The 17767-nt window shown below is 40.0% G+C and overlaps 1 protein-coding gene across 6 annotated transcripts in view; it reads left to right on the top strand.

Moving 5' to 3' along the window:
- fank1 (fibronectin type III and ankyrin repeat domains 1) overlaps nucleotides 1-17767 on the top strand; it is a 65180-nt gene that overhangs the window by 25870 nt on the left and 21543 nt on the right. For 5 of the 6 annotated variants that reach the window (XM_043712622.1, XM_043712625.1, XM_043712626.1 and 2 more), the window contains exons 5-7: nucleotides 1927-2008; nucleotides 9733-9807; nucleotides 16736-16801. In XM_043712622.1, coding sequence (XP_043568557.1) covers nucleotides 1927-2008; nucleotides 9733-9807; nucleotides 16736-16801 — 223 coding nt within the window. The remainder of the gene's footprint in view (nucleotides 1-1926; nucleotides 2009-9732; nucleotides 9808-16735; nucleotides 16802-17767) is intronic. The other variant, XM_043712627.1, reaches the window with a different exon arrangement.

Here is a 17767-nt window from a genome sequence, read left to right as displayed (position 1 = left end):
AAGCAAAATATTTGTACAATCTTATCTTTGTTATAAGACTTCTGTGAGACATATTTGTTTATGAGTCCATGAGACTATGTGGCACTGATGATTACCAAACTAGCTTTATACTACTGGCTGCTGTTTTGGATTTGTCTTTGATGTTATCTCAGACTGATGAGAGAAATTAACCTCTTTTTAATGTCTACTAGGGTGTTATTTGTTAAAATCTCAGTAGAGGCAAGTGATGTGTTATGCATCCTTTGCCTGAAGGCAGGTCCTTGGCTCATTATCTGCTGATGCTTCATGTTGTGTTCTTGGCAGTTTCTGTCAGTGGGTGGTTTGCCAGTACCTTCCACTCTCAGGCTAGGTCAAGAAGGCAGAACCCAAGTGTATTACAGCTGGAACAGAAATTGGACTCCTACTGTTGCTTTTATTCAGTAACACATGCAGGCCATTTAGCCAACTGAGCTAACATGGCACCTAGAGACTACAACTTTTTTTAAAAGTAATTTAAATTCACAACTACAGATTAGAGAAATAGTGCCAAAACATTTCACATTTTAACCAAAAATCTTTATAGGACAAGAGTTAAACAAAGAAAGTATTACTAACACAATATTTTATAAACCCAGAAATGGACTCGTAAACAAATATGTCTCACAGAAGTCTTATAACAAAGATAAGATTGTACAAATATTTTGCTTTCAGTCTTAGCGGTGAACATTTGTTGTTGAGGGTATCCAAGACCAAAGAGACGATGAAAAATTAAACTGTTGTTCATCATCAAACTAACCAGGATGCCCATCTTAGATACACAATGTGATTACAATCTCTGAATACACATGACGAGACAAGAATGTAGGAGACATAATTGAAATATTTCTGTTTTCAGCTCCGTGCCAGCATTTACTTTTTCTCTCTTTGTTTATTGGCAATAACACCAGTGTTCCTGACTCCCTGCTTCACCTCTTTGATCTTTCATATTCTCATCAGTGTGTGCTCATTACTATAATTGAAAGAAAAACATTTGTATTTTAGTTTTGCTACAATACATTGTTAAGATATATTTGTTTATGACTCTATGTGATTACATAGCAGTATTGATTATCATACAACATTTTCACTTCTGTCTGTTGTTTTGAATCTGTCTCAAGTTCGTGAGAGGATTTAACCCCTTTTTAATGTTCTCAAAACAAGTTTGGGCAATCTCAAGTAAATTTGTATGAAGATTGGGTGGACTGTACAAAGCTGCAAAACATTTATCATCAGTTTGCTATCTCTCAACTGAGATAGGAAAGTTATTTGAAAATTAGACTTTTTAAATTTATTCTTGAGATGTAGATGTTTTGGCAAGACCTGCACTTATTGTCATTCAATAATTGCCTCTGAGAAGGTGGTAGTGAAGACAGGAGTTTTCAAACCAGAGTCTAGACCCTACAAACTCTGTAAAAGGACCCCAAGATGTCTGTGATTTCTTTACATTTCTATCTATCTAAGATCATGGATATGGTGTGATAAATAATATGCTTTAGAAATTCCATGTTTTATATGTTGTCTGTACTTGTTGACATAATAACAGTTGAGGCAGAATGTTTCTCAACTTGATGCACAGTAATGGGTGAGTGAGAAAGTCGTGGGGGTTCTGCCTTTTGGGGTTAAAGGCAAAGTTGCTATAGTCTTACAAGGCCGTAGGACTTTTCTCTCATTAGCGAGAGATGACTGATGGTGGTTTAATTTGAGGGTCACCATGCCTCAGGTAATGTGAGAGATTGAGAAGGAGAGTCCTTCCCGATAATCCCAACTGGTTTGGGAATTGAACCTGCCACTGATGGCCATCCAGCCAATGTGCTAATCAATGGTAATAAACATTCTGTGTTGCTTTTTCCCTTTCATGGTTAATATGTAGGTTTTCAGTTTTTCATTTTTGTTTTCTTTTATAATTAGGGGAACTGAAATATGGAAAACATCTGCACTGCGCTATAATTAAAAATGACATAGAGGAAGTATGCCATATTCTGCAGTCAGGGTATGTGGTACCACTGTATTTGTTGATTATTTACAAATCCTTGCAACAGCATCACTTTAATTATTATTTACAGACATAGGCTTAATATTTTTATCTAGTGATTATGGTTAATAGTATTCAATTGTTTTACTCTTAATATTTTTTCCCCAAATAAGTTGGTGCGAGAATGGAGAAATTAGATTCCTGGGATTCTGGCTGTGGAGGAGAAGGCATCTAGATATTCAGATGGGTTGTATCTGAACCGAGCTGAATGAGTTCCTGATGGGGTGTTTGGCTAGTGCTTTTGGGGAGGATTTAAACTAACTGATCAGGGATGTGAGAAAAAGGAGCGAATATTACAAAGTAATACCAGGATATATGACACTCTGGCAGAGGCAGATAATACTAAATTAAAGAATAGTCAGATAATAAGTGGAGTCAGAGTAAGGAAAGAAGTAATGAAGTTTAACTCAGGTTTATGCTGAGTGTGTGTGAATGCGAGGAGTGTAGTTGTTAGGACTGGGGAGTTTCAAGCACAGATTACCTTGGATTGTGCTGTTGTGCCAATAATGGAAATCTGGTTTAAGAAACGGCAGATTTGGGTATTAAATATTCCCAGTTAAAAAATGATCTGAAAATATAGGAAGAGGAAACAAGAAGGAATGGTAGCGGTTTTGGTCAAGGAAAGCATTCTAGTACTGGAGAAAGATGGTATTTCAGGGGGTTCAAGGACAGGATCAATTTGGTGAGAGCTAAGAAATAAAATAGGTAAGAATAATAGTCCACCAGCTAGTGGGAAGGATGTACAGGAACAAATTTGTAGCGAAATTACAGACTAATGTAAACATTATGTGATAGCGACATTGGAAGACTTTAATTACCTGAATGCAGATTTGGATAGTGGTAGTATATGGGGTAGCAAGGGGCAAGTGTTCCTTGATTGTGCTCAGGAGAATTTCCAACAGCAGTAAATTCTACAAGAAAGGAAGCACTGCTAGACATGGTTCTTGGGAAAGTCAATCAAGTGATATTCCCTTAAAAGGGAAGGATAGAAAACACAAATCTAGACAACAAAAAAGATAGAAATGAAGTTCAAGAACAAAATATGTGCTTATGATAGATATCAGCTAGTAATACTGTTGTGAAATTAGCAGAATACAGAAAGCAGATGAAAAGTAAATATGAGAAACAAAGAGATTCTAAAAAATGATTGATAGCTAACCTGAAAGGAAATCACAAAGTCTTCTGTAAACTCATTAGTAGTGAAAGGATGGTAGTCAGGTGCTGTCACATGGTCTTGAGTGGGAAATAAGGAGTCTAGCTTAAGATCCTGATGGGGTCAGATATGCCATTCCTGGTCACTGGTAGTTTTAGTAATGATATCTAACTAATCAATATAACTCGTACCCATTGCGTTTATGTAATAAAATATATCTTAGTTTGATGACAAGTGACTCTTTTTGTTAAGACTCACTAGTGGTTTGTCCTGTTAACCAAACAGACTGCCAGACCCGAAAAGTTTGGTGCTGGAAAAAGCACTAGAGAAAGTGGGGACTGCAGATGCTTGAGATCAGAGTTAAGAGTGTGGCGCTGGAAAAGCACAGCAGGTCAGGCAGCATCCGAGGAGCAGGAGAATCAACATTTCGGGCAAAAACCCTTAATCAGGAATGAGGCTTGTGGGCCATGGGCTGAGAGATAAATGGGAGGGGGTTGGGGTTGGGGGGGAAGGTAGTTGAGAAAGCAGGAGCAGGACGCTACCTGACCTGCTGTGCTTTTTCCAGTGCCCCCCTTTTCGATTCTGACTCTCCAGCATCTGCAGTCTCACTTTCTCCCAGCCCTCAGACACAGAATAGAAAAGAGGATCCTACCCCAATCATTACCTGATTGTGATTGGTTTGCTGAATATATGAAATGATGGCATAGGGTTCAGTGGTGGAACTGCTGCTTAATTATCTTCAAGTAACAATGGTGAAAAAACCCATGTGCCCAGAAGCAAAACTTCTGAGAAAACAAACGGGTTTATCATTTTAAAGGCATTGCTGCTTTAGGGACACTCAGTCACTTAGTGACAGCAAAAGCTTGAACAGACAAGCAATCAACAGTACTCATAGAAGGAGCAACAGGGCAACCCCAGTACTCCAGGCAAAAGCCTTCAACTCAGAGTTGGTAAGAGATGCAAGAAAGACAGTGTGGGCTAGAACTAGTATGTTCAGTAAAGAGACCAGTCATACTTGGCAGTTACAGGGTCCTTAGAGAAGAAGCATCTGTAGGGAACAGTCCCAATTCAATGTTACCAATCCCTTTTGGCAAGGGTAAAAAACCTAACAGTAAAAGTTGCATAGGAGCAGACCGGAAAGGATAGAAACAAAAACAAAATACTTAATATTCTCAGTGAGCATTGCAAATAGGCACTGGAGCAGGGCACAGTAGGGAATCAAGATCCATTAAATTAATTAATGCCAAGGCTGTAGTAATAGCAGCATGAGGAGTAGATTTAAGAGATTTAAGATGTCAGAAGCTAAAGATAAAAGGGAGAAGGTGGGAGTGACAGCACCTGACATCAATGCCTTATTTGAGAGATTGTGGCATCAAGGAACCTGAGCAAAACTGGAATCAATGGGAATCAGGGAGCAAACTCTCCGCTGGGTGGAGTCATACCTGGCACATAGGAAAATGGTTGTGGATGTTCGAGGTCCGTGATTTCAGCTCCAGTCATCTCTGCAGGAGTTCCTCAGGGTAGTGTGCCAGGCCCAACCATCTTCAGCTGTTTCATCAATGACCTTGCCTCCGTCATAAGGTCAGGATTGGAGATGATTGCACAATGTTCAGCACCATTCAAACTCCTCAGATACTGAAGCAGTCTTTGTTCAAATTCAACAGGATCTGGGCTATGTCCAGGCTTGGACTGACAAGTGGAAAGTAACATTCACATCAAACAAATGTGAGGCAATGACCATCTCTAATAAGAGACAATGTAACCACCACTCCTTGATATTCAATGGTGTTACCATTACCACTATCAACATATTGGGGGCTACCAGAACCTCAACTGGACTTAACATATAAATACAGTGACTACAAGAGCATGTCAGATGCTAGGAACACTGCAGCGAGTAACTCATCTCCTGACTCCCCAATGCCTGCCCACCATCTATACAGCACAAGTCAGGGGACTGATGGAATACTCCCCACTTGCTTAGTTGGGTGCAGCTTCAACAACACTCAAGAAGCTTTACACCATCTGGGACAAAGAATCCTGCTTATTTGGCACTACATCCACAAGCATCCACTCCCTCCCCACTGATACTCGGTAATAGCAGTGTGTATAATTTACAAGATGCACTGCAGAAATTCACCAAGCATCCTGAGACATCACCTTCCAAACACGCAACCACTTCCATCTAGAAGGACAAGAGCAGCAGATACATGGGAACCACCAGCTATAAATTCCCCTCCAAGCTAATCACCATACTGACTTGGAAATATATAATTGTTCCTTCACTGTTGCTGGGCCAAAATCTTGGAATTCCCTCTCTAAAGGTATTGTGGGTCAAAGAACAAAGAAAATTACAGCACAGGAACAGGCCCTTCGGCCCTCCAGGCCTGCAGTGATCTAGATCTTCTATCTAAACCTGTCACCTATTTTCCAAGGATCTGTATCCCCCTGCCTCCTGCTCATTCATGTATCTGTCTAGATACATCTTAAATGATGCTATCATTCCCGCCCCTGCCACCTCTGCTGACAACGTGTTTCATGCACCTACCACCCTCTGCGGAAAAAACCTTTCCATGCATATTTCTCTTAAACTTTTCCCCTCTCACCTTGAAGTCATGACCACTAGTACTTGACTCCCCTACTCTGGGAAAAAGCTTCTTGCTATCCACCCTGTCCATACCTCTCATTTAAAAATCACACAACACCAGGTTATAGTCCAACAAGTTTAATTGGAAGCACACTAGCTTTTGGAGCGATGCTCCTTCATCAGGAGGTAGTGGAGAATTGAGCCACGTGGAGGGTACAAACGACCTGAACACCCAGCTCTCTCTGTACATCAGTTTTCTCCAGGGCTTTTCCATTTACCATATAGTTCATTCTAGAAGTGGACCTTCCAAGATGTATCACGTTGTATTTGCCCGGATTGAACTCCATCTGCCATTTCTCCGCCCAACTCTCCAGTCTATCTATATTCTGCTGCATTCTCTGCTGCCCTTCACTATCTGCGACTCCACAGATCTTTGTGTCATCTGAAAACTTGCTAATCAGACCACCTATATCTTCCTCCAGATAATTTATGTATATGACAAACAACAGTGGTCGCAGCATGGATCTCTGTGGAACACCACTGATCACAGTTCTCCACTTTGAGAAACTCCCTTCAACTACTACTCTCTGTCTCCTGTTGCTCAGCCAGTTCTCTATCCATATTGCTAGTATACCCTGGACCTCATGCGACTTCATCTTCTCCATCAGCCTACCATGAGAACCTTATCAAATACCTTACTGAAGTCCATGTATATGACACCTACAGCCCTTCCTTCATCAATCAACTTTGTCACTTCCTCAACGAATTCTATTAAGTTGGTAGGCATGACCTTCCCTGCACAAAGCCATGCTGCCTATCACTGATAAGCCCATTTTCTTCCAAATGTAAATAGATCCTATCCCTCAGAATCTTCTCCAACAGCTTCCTTACCACTGATGTCAGACTCACCGGTTTGTAATTACCTGGATTATCCTTGCTACCTTTCTTAAATAAGGGGACAAGATGAGCAATTCTTTCATCCTCTGGAACCTCACCCATGTTCAAGAATGCTGCAAAAGTTATCTGTTAAGACTTCAGCTATTTGCTCTCTTGCTTCACTCAGCAACCTGGGATAGATCCCATCTGGACCTTGGGACTTGTCCACCTTAATGCCTTTTAGAATACCCTACACTTCCTCCCTCCTTATGCCGACTTGACCTCAAGTAAACAAACATCTATCCCTAACCTCAACATCCGTCATGTCCCTCTCTTCAGTAAATACTGATGCAAAGCACTCGTTAAGAATCTCACCCATTTTCTCTGACTCCACACATAGCTTTCCTCCTTTGTCCTTAAGTGGGCCAGCGCTTTCTCTAGTTACCCTCTTGCACCTTATATATGAATTGGGCTTTGGGATTTTCCTTAACCCTGTTTGCTAAAGAAATTTCATGACCCCTTTCAGCCCTCTTAATTCCTCTTTTGGATTCCTACTTTCCCAATATTCTTCCAAAGCTCTAGGTCAACCTAGAGTTCAGGGACTGGCAGTGACTCGAAAAGGCAGCTCACCACCACCTTGTCAAGGACACCTGGGGATGTGCAATTAATATTGGCTAGACAGTGATGCCCACGTCCCCGAGGAAATAAATTAATTTAAAAAAAAATTAAGACTGACAAGATTGAGAGATGCATAATTTGAAGGCCATTTTGGTGGGAGAACATGGTTAAGGCTACAGCCACAAATTCTTGTGAACAATTAGGGCCAGGGACAAGCATTGTGTATGAGCTCATGATCAAAGGAAGGTGTTTATTTTAGTTGCAAAATTTTAGAAAACCTCCACCTAAGTTGGAAGAGGCAATTAAGTCTACATTTTTCCCAAGGAGGTACAAAATTACAACAATAGGTAGGGAAGCCCCCCAGAAAGCTTGCTTGATGGAATATAATGTGGGAAAATGTGAGGTTATCCACTTTGATAGAAAGAGTAAAGGAGCTGAATATTATAAAATAGACAAAAACTGCAGAACGAATTACAACAATAGGTAGGGAAGCCCCCCAGAAAGCTTGCTTGATGGAATATAATGTGGGAAAATGTGAGGTTATCCATTTTGATAGAAAGAGTAGAGGAGCTGAATATTATAAAATAGACAAAAACTGCAGAACGCTACAGCACAGAGGCAACAAACAGAAAATACTGGAGAAGCTAAGCAGCTATGACGTCTTCAGAATGGACTTGAAACATTAACTCTGTTCCTCTTTGCACAGATGCTGCCAGACTTACTGTGTTTCTGTAGCATTTTCTGTGTTTGTTTCATATTTTAGGCATATTGCAGTGTTTTGATTTTATGACAGCACAAGGAGATTTGGGAATTCTCCTGCAGGAAACACAAAGAGCTAGGATATAAGTTCAGCAGGTAATAGGGGAGGTAAATGGTGGCATTTATTTCAAAGGGAATGAAGTATAAAAGTAGCAAAATCTTGCTCAAATTATAGGCGCTAGTCAGACCTCAGTTGGAATTCTGTGAATAGTTTTGGTCCTCTTATCTAAGGAAATATATTCTGGCACTGGAGACAGTCCAGATAAGGTTCCCGAGGCAATTACCTGGTATGGAGGGACTGTCTTCTGAGGAGAGGTTAAGTACATCGTGTCTGTACTCACTGGAATTTAGAAGAATGAGAGATGACCTTATTGAGATGTATAAGTTCTTATGGTTCTTGGCAGGGTAAGTACAGAATGATTTTTCCACTTCTGAGAGAATCTAGGAACAGAGGGCATAATCTTAGAAAAAGGGGTCATAAGAGGACATCCATTTAAGACGAAGGGTAGTGAATTGCTGGAATTCTTTACTGCAGTGGGTTGTAGATGCTTACTTGTTAAGTGTATTCAAGGCTGAGGTAACGTTTTTAGTTAGTAATGGAATCATGGATTACAGGGAGAAGACAGGAATGTGGAGTTGAGAGTTTTCAGATCAGTCACAGTCTTGTTAAACAGTGGAACAAACCTGATGGGCTGCAAGGCCTGCTTCTGCCCTCACGTCTTATGATCTGAGGCACTGACCCTACTTTCGGGTAGAGATAGAGAGGTCTGTGTAGATGCTGCTGGAGTTCTAGTTTCCCATGCTTGATGAGTTCAGACTGTATAGCATTACAACCTGGAGTTTTACCTATAGCAAATGTCAGAAGTTTTGATAAGCTCCACCACTGTGCATCTGATATTCAGATCTACCATGACAGGTGCACTTTCTATAATACTCTGAGCTTCCTCGATGACAGTTTCAAGCAAATAATAGCCTGAATGTGTTAGTGTTGAAATGGTTGCAGATGAATTAGCCCAGAGCAGAAACTGTCAGCATCAGAGTTTTTCATGGAGTGAGAGAACAACTAGAATTTACCGTCAGCCATGCAGATGATGATCCTTGGTGACAATTAGAAAGGAGGGCCATTGAAGAAAAGAACTGCTATCTATAAGTATAGTTTTACTTCTGTGCAACTGAGTTTTGTGAGATGAAAGAGGAACATTAATGCTGATTTTTATATATTTGTGTTACGTGAATTTTGGATTATCGGTTTTCTTTTACAAATGAAGAAGCATGCATATAAGTAAGAGCAAAGTATTTTCAAATAACAATTTTGTATACACCAAAATATAACCAGTTATATGGATGCTGTTTTAGTAAAACTGAAATTAATACCTGAATTATAAATTATTTGTAAACTTATGCGCGTTATATAAATATTGTCCAGCAAATAGTTTTGCCCCAACACCAATCAGCCCTCTTTGTACTTTTTAAGGTGGGAGTTTTCTTTATTTAGTACTTTTATGAGAGTTTGCTGGCTGCATGATCTCATCTGTTCAGTCTTCATAAATGAGCATAAAGTGGCAGCAAATCATTTAAGATGTTAAACACGTTCTTTATTTATTATATTTTAGTTTGAAAGTAGACTTCTGTTTCTTGTGTGAATATTTCAGAAGAATTTCATTTCAAACCTATTTATTATTCTTTCAGAAATATGAAGGTGGATGTTCTTGATGAGCGTGGGTTCTCTCCACTTATGTTAGCTGCTCAGAAAGGATACCAAAGGTATTTGTACAAGAGGTGCAAAATTTCTCAGTGGTTCAATGGTAAAATGCTTGCATTAATTTCCTGTGGTTGTCAAATTTCTATCTGTAATTTCTATGTTTACATGTTGAAATGTACATTTCCTGAATCTTATACTTGCAATCCCAGAAATTCCCTACAGCATCTTATTAACTTTTCATTACATTGCCAATTGCAGAATCTACACAAATTAGCAGATAGTAGTAAGAAGAAAGAAATATATGTATAAAGAAAACCTGAAATAATGCAAATGGGTTTGGCAAAATGGTAACTTCCATTTTAGGTTTTTAATACCCAAGCTATTAGCTTGAGTTATATCTTTTCCTGATCATAAGAGATTAATGTTTATTGCCAGCATTTTTAAAATTCTGTTCAGTTCTGTTCTCTTTGTCAATTGCATTCTGAATATGTGAATCCATGATCTTGGAATTCTTTCTAGGTTTCTCAATTATAGTCTTCATAATTGGTCCTTTGGAAAAATTTAGAAATAGGCAGCTTGCACATTTTAAGGAGCTGTCTACATTTTATGAATAGCAATGTTGTGAGAACTATTTGTGAGGATCCCTCCAGTATATTAAAAAGGTATTCCTAAGGTTCATAAAAAATATGCACCATAAAAGAAATAATTCAAAACATCCTTCAATGTTCATGTTATTTTCTGTGTGGTCCCTATCTCAATCCATCACACAAAATCAGCCACATGATGGTTTACTGATGGTTTTAGAAAGATTTTAGATGGTGAGCCAACTCAAACAATACTGGAAGGTAAAATTCCTCTTAGGATTTACACTCTGCAGATGAAAATTATATCAACTGCCCCCTAGGCTGTGCAGCACATGTAGAAAACCAGATGGTGCAAAGTTGATATGTGGAAAAAGAAAATGTATAGAACATCAACAGATGTGAAATAGGATGTAAGGTAAGGAGGTCACCAATATTTTGAGAATAGAATTTTAGGGAATTAATCTTGAGCCAAGCCATTGACACATTAATAACCATGTGCAGAAGGAAAGAAACACTTCAAAATACCATTCTTTATATTCGATATTTGGAATACCTGATAACAACAGCACTGTTAACAGTCTATCTGTACATTATGGGCCTTTATCCATTACATTTAGGAAATTATTATATTAAAATTGTAATTGTGTAACAATTTAACTTTTATTTGCAGTGCAAACTCAGTACGTGATCTAGACATTTAGATATAATATCCCACCTGGGACTGTCGCCATAGCAACGTGCTTGCAAATCAACCACTTGTGAATTCTGAATCTGGGACATTTGTGGGAAAAACTTGTCCCTTTGACAGCCCGACTATTTATCATGAATAAACACACATGAATAAAGCTGTGTGTGTGAACCAGAGCTGCATGTTAGTGTTGTCTCAGCAGTCACAGTTAAGAGTTTTATGTTACAGTGATGTTATATCTTGCACTTCAGCTAAAAACTGATCTTCAATATGGAGAATGACTTAGTTGATTTATTTGTTCCATATGAAACCATGACAGTTTAGAATATCTCAAAATGGTAAGTTAATACAAACTGAAAGAAAACTTGATATCTATGCATTTTAAAAAAAAACACATTTACAAAAGAAACACTTCAATGAGATGGACATAGCAAAGGTTTTATAGCCATTAATGTAAATGTTGAACAATTCATACCTACAAGCACTGAGGTTTGAAACATTTCTAAAAGTATATGTAATGCATGCAATGAGAAAATCATAAACACCAGAATGATCAATAGTTTATGTTCTGCTTTACCGAGTGAGCAATGTGCAAATATTGACAAAGGTAACCGCTAAACCATGCTCATATGTAATTTAATGTTTGTGACCTTCATTTCCCTACCACAAAGTAAGCTTGCCCCAGGGAAAGTGATGATGGCTAATATTGAGGTGACTGCTCATAAACATACATATTTGCAGGATTGTGTTTTAAATGTTAGAAATCATTGTAATATTGTAGTGAAAAAAATGCAACGTTGTCATGTCAGAAGAGAAGAAAAAAAAGACAGGTGATGCTGAGGGAAAATGGAAATGACAGCCTTGATTAGGAGAGAAGAATATTGCCAGAGTCAAGGATGTCTCTGTGCGGTTACATGAAATCCTTAAGCGGCAGGTTGAGCAGCCAGAGGTCATTGTACACATTGGTACCAATAACATAATTAGGAAAAGGGATGAGATCCTGAAGAGTGATTATGGGGAATTAGCAGAAGGTTAAAATGCAGGAGCTCAAAGTAGTCATTTCTGGACTACTTCTGATGCCACGTGTTAGCGAGAGTAGGAATTGGAGGATTTGGCAGATGAATGCATTGTTTGATAGCTGGTGCTGGGGATAGGGATGCAGATTCTTGAACCATTAGGATCTCTTCTGGGACAGCGCTGAACCTGTACAAGAGGGACAATTGCACCTGAACTGAAGGGGAACCAATATCCTGGCTAGAGCCACTCAGGAGGTTCTAAACTAGTCTGGCAGGGGGATGGGAACCAAATCAGTAAGAAGGTGAAAGAGAAGGTTGAGGACAGTACAGAAGTTAATGAGAGCATGTTAAATAGTAAAGGCAGTTTTAGTAACCCTAGTACTAGACAGGGCAGGTAAGAGCATGACAGGCAGCAAGGGAAGTCTGGGTTAAACTGTATTTATTTCAACGTTAGAGGCTTGACAAGTAAGGCAAGTGAACTCTGGGCATGGATGGCTGCTTGCATCTGGGATATTATAGCTATTACAGAAACATGGCTGAAGGAGGGGCAGGACTGGCAGCTCAATGTTCCAGGGCACAGATGCTATAAGAAAGATAGAAGGGGAGGTAAGAGAGAGAGCGAGGGGAATTGCGTTTTTGATTAGGGAGAACATCATGGCAGTACTGAGAAAGGACATTCTTGAGGATTTGTCTGCTGAGACTAAACGTGTAGAAATAAAAAGAGGAAAATCACTTTGATAGCATTGTACTATAGGTCATCCACCAATAGTCAGCAGGAGATTGAGGACTATGTACATAAGGAAATTGCTGATAGCTGCAAGAATATTAGGGTTGTAACAGTAGTGGATTTTAACTTTCTTAATATCACTTGGGATTGGCATAGTGTTAAGGGCTTAGGTGGGGAGAAATTTGTTAAGTGTGTTTAGGAAGAATTTTTAATGTAGTATGTAGATGGCCCTATTAGACAAGGGGCAAAACATGACCTCCTCATGGGAAATAAGGCAGGCAATTGACGGAAGTGTTAGTAGGGGAACACTTTGCAACCAGTGATCGTAATTCCATTAGTTTTAAAGTAGTTATGGAAAAGGATAGGTCAGGTCTGCAAGTTAAAGTTCTAAATTGTGGCAAAGCCAATTTTGATAGGCTTAGACAGGAACTTTCAAAAGTTGATAGGGTGAGGCTGGTTGCAGACAAAGGGACATCGAGGCTTTCAACGGTGAATTAATTACGGTTCGGGGCCAGTATGTTTCTGTTAGAGTGAAGGGTAAAGCTGGCAGGAGTGCAGAATCCTGAATGACTATAGTTATTGAGGCACTGGTCAAAAAAAAGAGGTATATGACAATGTATAGGCAGCTGGGATCAAGTGAATTCCTTGAGGAGTATAGAGAGTGACAGAGTACACAAGAGAGAAACCAGGAGGGCTAAAAGGGGACACAAGATGGCTTTGGCAAATAAGGTAAAGAAGAATCCAAAGGGAAAGTACAAGTACATAAAGGGCCAAAGAGTAACTAGAGAGAGAATAGGGCCTTGTAAAAATCAACAAGGTCGTCTACATTCGGAACTGCAGTAGACAAGTGAGATCCTGAATGAATATTTCTCATCGGTATTTACAATCGAGAAAGACATGGATGCCAGGGAACTTGGTGAAATAAATAGTGATGACTTGAAGAGAGTCCACATTACAGAAAAGGAGGGGCTGGAAGTCTTAAAATGCACTAAAGTGAATAAATCTCTGGGACCTGATGAAGTTTATCCCAGGGCTTTCTGGGAAGCTAGGGAGGAACTTGCAAGGCCCCTGGCAGAAATGTTTGTATCATTAACAGTCATGGATGAAGTGCCCGAAGATTGAAACATGGCTAATGTTGTATGATTACTTAAGAAGGGCTACAGGGAAATGCCTGGGAACTACAGTCAATGAGCCTAACATCTATGGTGGGTAAGTTGTTAGAGGGGATTCTGAGAGATTGAATCTACATACATTTGGGATAGTCAGCATGGCTTTGTGTGTGGAAAATTCTATCTTATGAATTTGATTGAGTCTTTTGAAGGGATGACCAAGAAAGTAATGAGGGCAGTGCAGTAGACGTTGTCTACGTGGACTTTAGCCGGGCCTTTGACAAGATACTGAATGGTGGGTTATTGGGAAAGGTTAAATCTCATGGGATCCAGAGAGAGCTGGTCAATTGCATGCAAAATTGGATTGAAGGTAGAAGACAGAGGGTGGTGGTAGAGAGTTGTTTTTCAATGGGGATGTCTGTGACTAATGGTGTGCCACAGGTGCTGGGTCCACCATCATTTATATAACAGTTTTGGATGAGAATTTAGGAGTTATGGTTAGTAAGTTTGTGGGTGACAACAAGATTGGTGGTAAGTGGACAGTGAATAAGGTTATCTGGGAATACAGTGAGATCTTGATCAACTGGGCAGAGGAATAGCATATGGAGTTTTATTTAGATAAATGCAAGTGTTGAATTTTGGTAGGTCAAATAAGGGCAGGACTTACACAGTCAGCGATAGGGCCCTACGAAGTGTTGTAGAACAAAGAGATCTAGGGATACAGGTTCACAGCTCCTTGAAAACGTCTATGACTCTATTTCTCTGCAATAGGGTAGTACAGAATTATACTAAAAGTCTGACTGTGAAGGAAAAGCATTAGATGTTTATGGTATGTTTTCACAAAAAACTTTGAAATATGGGCATCATCAGTGAGGCTTATAGTTACTGCAATTTCCATTTTTACTTTTAATAAATGCTTGTAAGCTGCCTTCTTTAACTGCTGTCATTTGTGTACTGAGGGTACTCAGACAATATTGTTAGGTTAAGGTGGTGACGTAGTGATGATGAATGTGACTTGTGACTTGTTGGGAAATATGGGCCTGGATTTTATGAAGATGACTGTGGACTGTTTACTGCCCCCTTCCCTCCTTTGGCAGGAAAGTCAGTCTTAAACAGCAAACCTTTTAAAAGTCTGCCTCTTAATGCTAATACACCGAGTGCAGGCTAACCAGGCTTAGAGGTGGACCTCCTCCCAATTGGATTGGTTAATTGCTCCTGCACTTTCAGCAGTGCCAGGACACAGTAGTGGGCAATGGTAGGTCCTAAAGGAGGTACAAGAAGATGATTGATAGCAACTGGAGATAGATATGTCCCAGATCTGGATAAGGTAAATAAGGTAAATTTCCCTGGCCTGGGAGAGTCCAGAACTAGAGGACATAGGTTTAGGGTGAGAGGGGAAAAATTTAAAAGGAACTTAAGTGGCAGTTTTTTCATGCAGAGGATGGTGTGTATATGGAATGAGCTGCCAGAGGAAGTGGTGGAGGCTGGTACAATTACATTTAAGAGGCATCTGGATGAGTATATGAATAGGAAGGGTTTAGAGGGATGCACATCAAATGCTGGTAAATGGGACTAGATTAGATTAGATTAGATTCGCTACAGTGTGGAAACAGGTCCTTCAGCCCAACAAGTCCACATCGACCATCTGAAGAGTAACCCACCCAAACCCATTTTACTCTGACTAATGCACCTAACACTATGGGCAATTTAGCATGGCCAATTCACCTGGCCCGCACATCTTTGGACTGTGGGAGGAAACTGGAGCACCTGGAGGAAACCCACGCAGACCCGGGGAGAATGTGCAAATTAATTTAGGATAGCTGGTCGACATGGACGTGTTGGACCGAATGGTCTGTTTCCATGCTGTACATCTCTATGAGTCTATGACAGGGAAAGCTCGAGCAAGAGTTCAGGGTTTACACGGTCTGGGTTTTGGCAGGCAGGTGGGAGGGAGGAGTTCTGTGTGCTGACATCCTAGGAGTGTGCCCCTAATGTGCACAGACCACCTTCTGATCCATATGCCCCTGCCTTTCTTCCCACCTTTTCGATTAAACACTTTCAAACACAAAACCTTTTGCATTCAGGCTGGTATTCCATTACCTAACATTTTATGGTGGTAGATGTAAATTTAAGTCCTTTTATCAATTCATTGGGCACTTAAAGTGCTAAATAGATCTAAGGATGGGCAAGCAATTAACACAACAACATATAATGGGGAACAGGTTGGTGGTGGGAGGGAAGTAGGTGGACTGGGCCTGCAAATATTTTCCATACCTCCTCCACTGAAAGGATACCCAGCAGGGTAGGGGGCAGGGACGTTGCACTCAGTTCATTAGAGATCATAGTGTTTCCATGTGTCTGCTGCCCTTGTTCTTCTCGCTGGCAGCTATGTGTTTGAGAGATTCCAGTAGATGCTGCAAGCTGTAGAGTTAAGGTGGTGGATGGGCTGTTGATCAAACTGGGCTTCTTTGTTCTGTTTGATGCTTGGACTGATTGGGGTGAGATTGGATAAAGGGCAGGATGAAATGAAGATAGCATCTTGAAAAAGTGTTACAATATAAAAGAGACAAACACCACATTTTTTTTTAACCAAAGGAACAAATGAAGGATGGCAATGCTTTACTATGCTCCCTGCATCAAAATTGTCTTGACTGTAATAACAGAATAAGCTACAATAAGCTAAATTCATTTCAGTATAAATATTTCAATGAAGTGGTGCACATGCTGCAGAGAAGGCAATAATTACACCACTTAATTTGAGGAGCATACGGAAAAAAAAAAGTCCTGTTATAGCTGTTTATTAAAAAGTATTTCCTCCTTAACTGTGAGACATACCTTAATTAATACTTCTCTCCTCGTCTCCCAGAATAGTGGAAATTCTGATAAAATCTGGTGCTGATGTTAATCAGAAAAATGGCAGTGGTAAAGACAGGTAAGGTGAAAAATGAGTAAAGCAAATGGTAAAAAAGCATCGAAGAGATTGTCGGACAATCTAGTTTGACCTGGCAATGAATGAAATTCTGATTTGTATTGAATCATACGTAGAAAAAAAAATTGTAATTGCCAATTTGAGCATTATGGTGGTTCAGTGGTTAGCACTGCTGTCTCACAGCACCACGGACCTGGGTTCAATTCTACCCTTGGGCGACTGGGGACTGGGTGGAGTTTGCACGATTTTCCTGTGTCTGCGTGGGTTTCCTCCGGCTGCTCTGGTTTCCTCCTAGAGTCTGAGGATGTGCAGTTTAGGTAATTAGACCATATTGAAATTGTCTGTACTGTTAGAGGGTGTGTAGGCTAGGTGGAGTAGCCATGCCAAATATGGGGTTATGAGATATGGTAGAGGGCTTGGTCTTGTTGGGATGCTCTTTGAAGTGTAGGTGTGAACTTAATGGGCTGGCTGACCTCCTTCTGCACTGGAGGGGTTCTATGTCAAAACTAATTTTAGATAATCTATTTTAGATTCCCCAGATTTTTACCATGAGCAATAATGTCACCACTATGGTGAAAAGCTGGCAGAAATCAGGAATCACAAATCTTGACCCCAAACCCATATTACTTATTATTTTGGGAATAGTCTGTAGTTTGCCCATGCATGGTTCCTAGGGGCAGCTGGCTATTTAAATGGCAGCCTGCCTCCAATAAAAAACGATTTTGGAATACCTAGAGGGTAGAGATTAGATGAAGTGAGAGCAGGTTTATTCTCAGTGTGTTTTTAATTCTCAGGGTACCCTTTTAGAGAATGATGGTAATCTTTTTGATCCTGAGATACATTTAGGAGGGGTAAGGCACTCTTCCTTGGAGGTAAGAGTTCCTTTTGGATTGTGAAAAGTAGGTACTTCAATTCTCTCATTGGAGATTATCATTGTGTGACAACTTGCTAGTGTGAATGTCACTTATC

The sequence above is a fragment of the Chiloscyllium plagiosum genome, chromosome 22, assembly GCF_004010195.1.
Source record: "Chiloscyllium plagiosum isolate BGI_BamShark_2017 chromosome 22, ASM401019v2, whole genome shotgun sequence".
Lineage (NCBI taxonomy): Eukaryota > Metazoa > Chordata > Chondrichthyes > Orectolobiformes > Hemiscylliidae > Chiloscyllium > Chiloscyllium plagiosum.
Note: the sequence above shows the minus strand (reverse complement) of the source record. Positions and strands in the feature narration are given on the sequence as shown.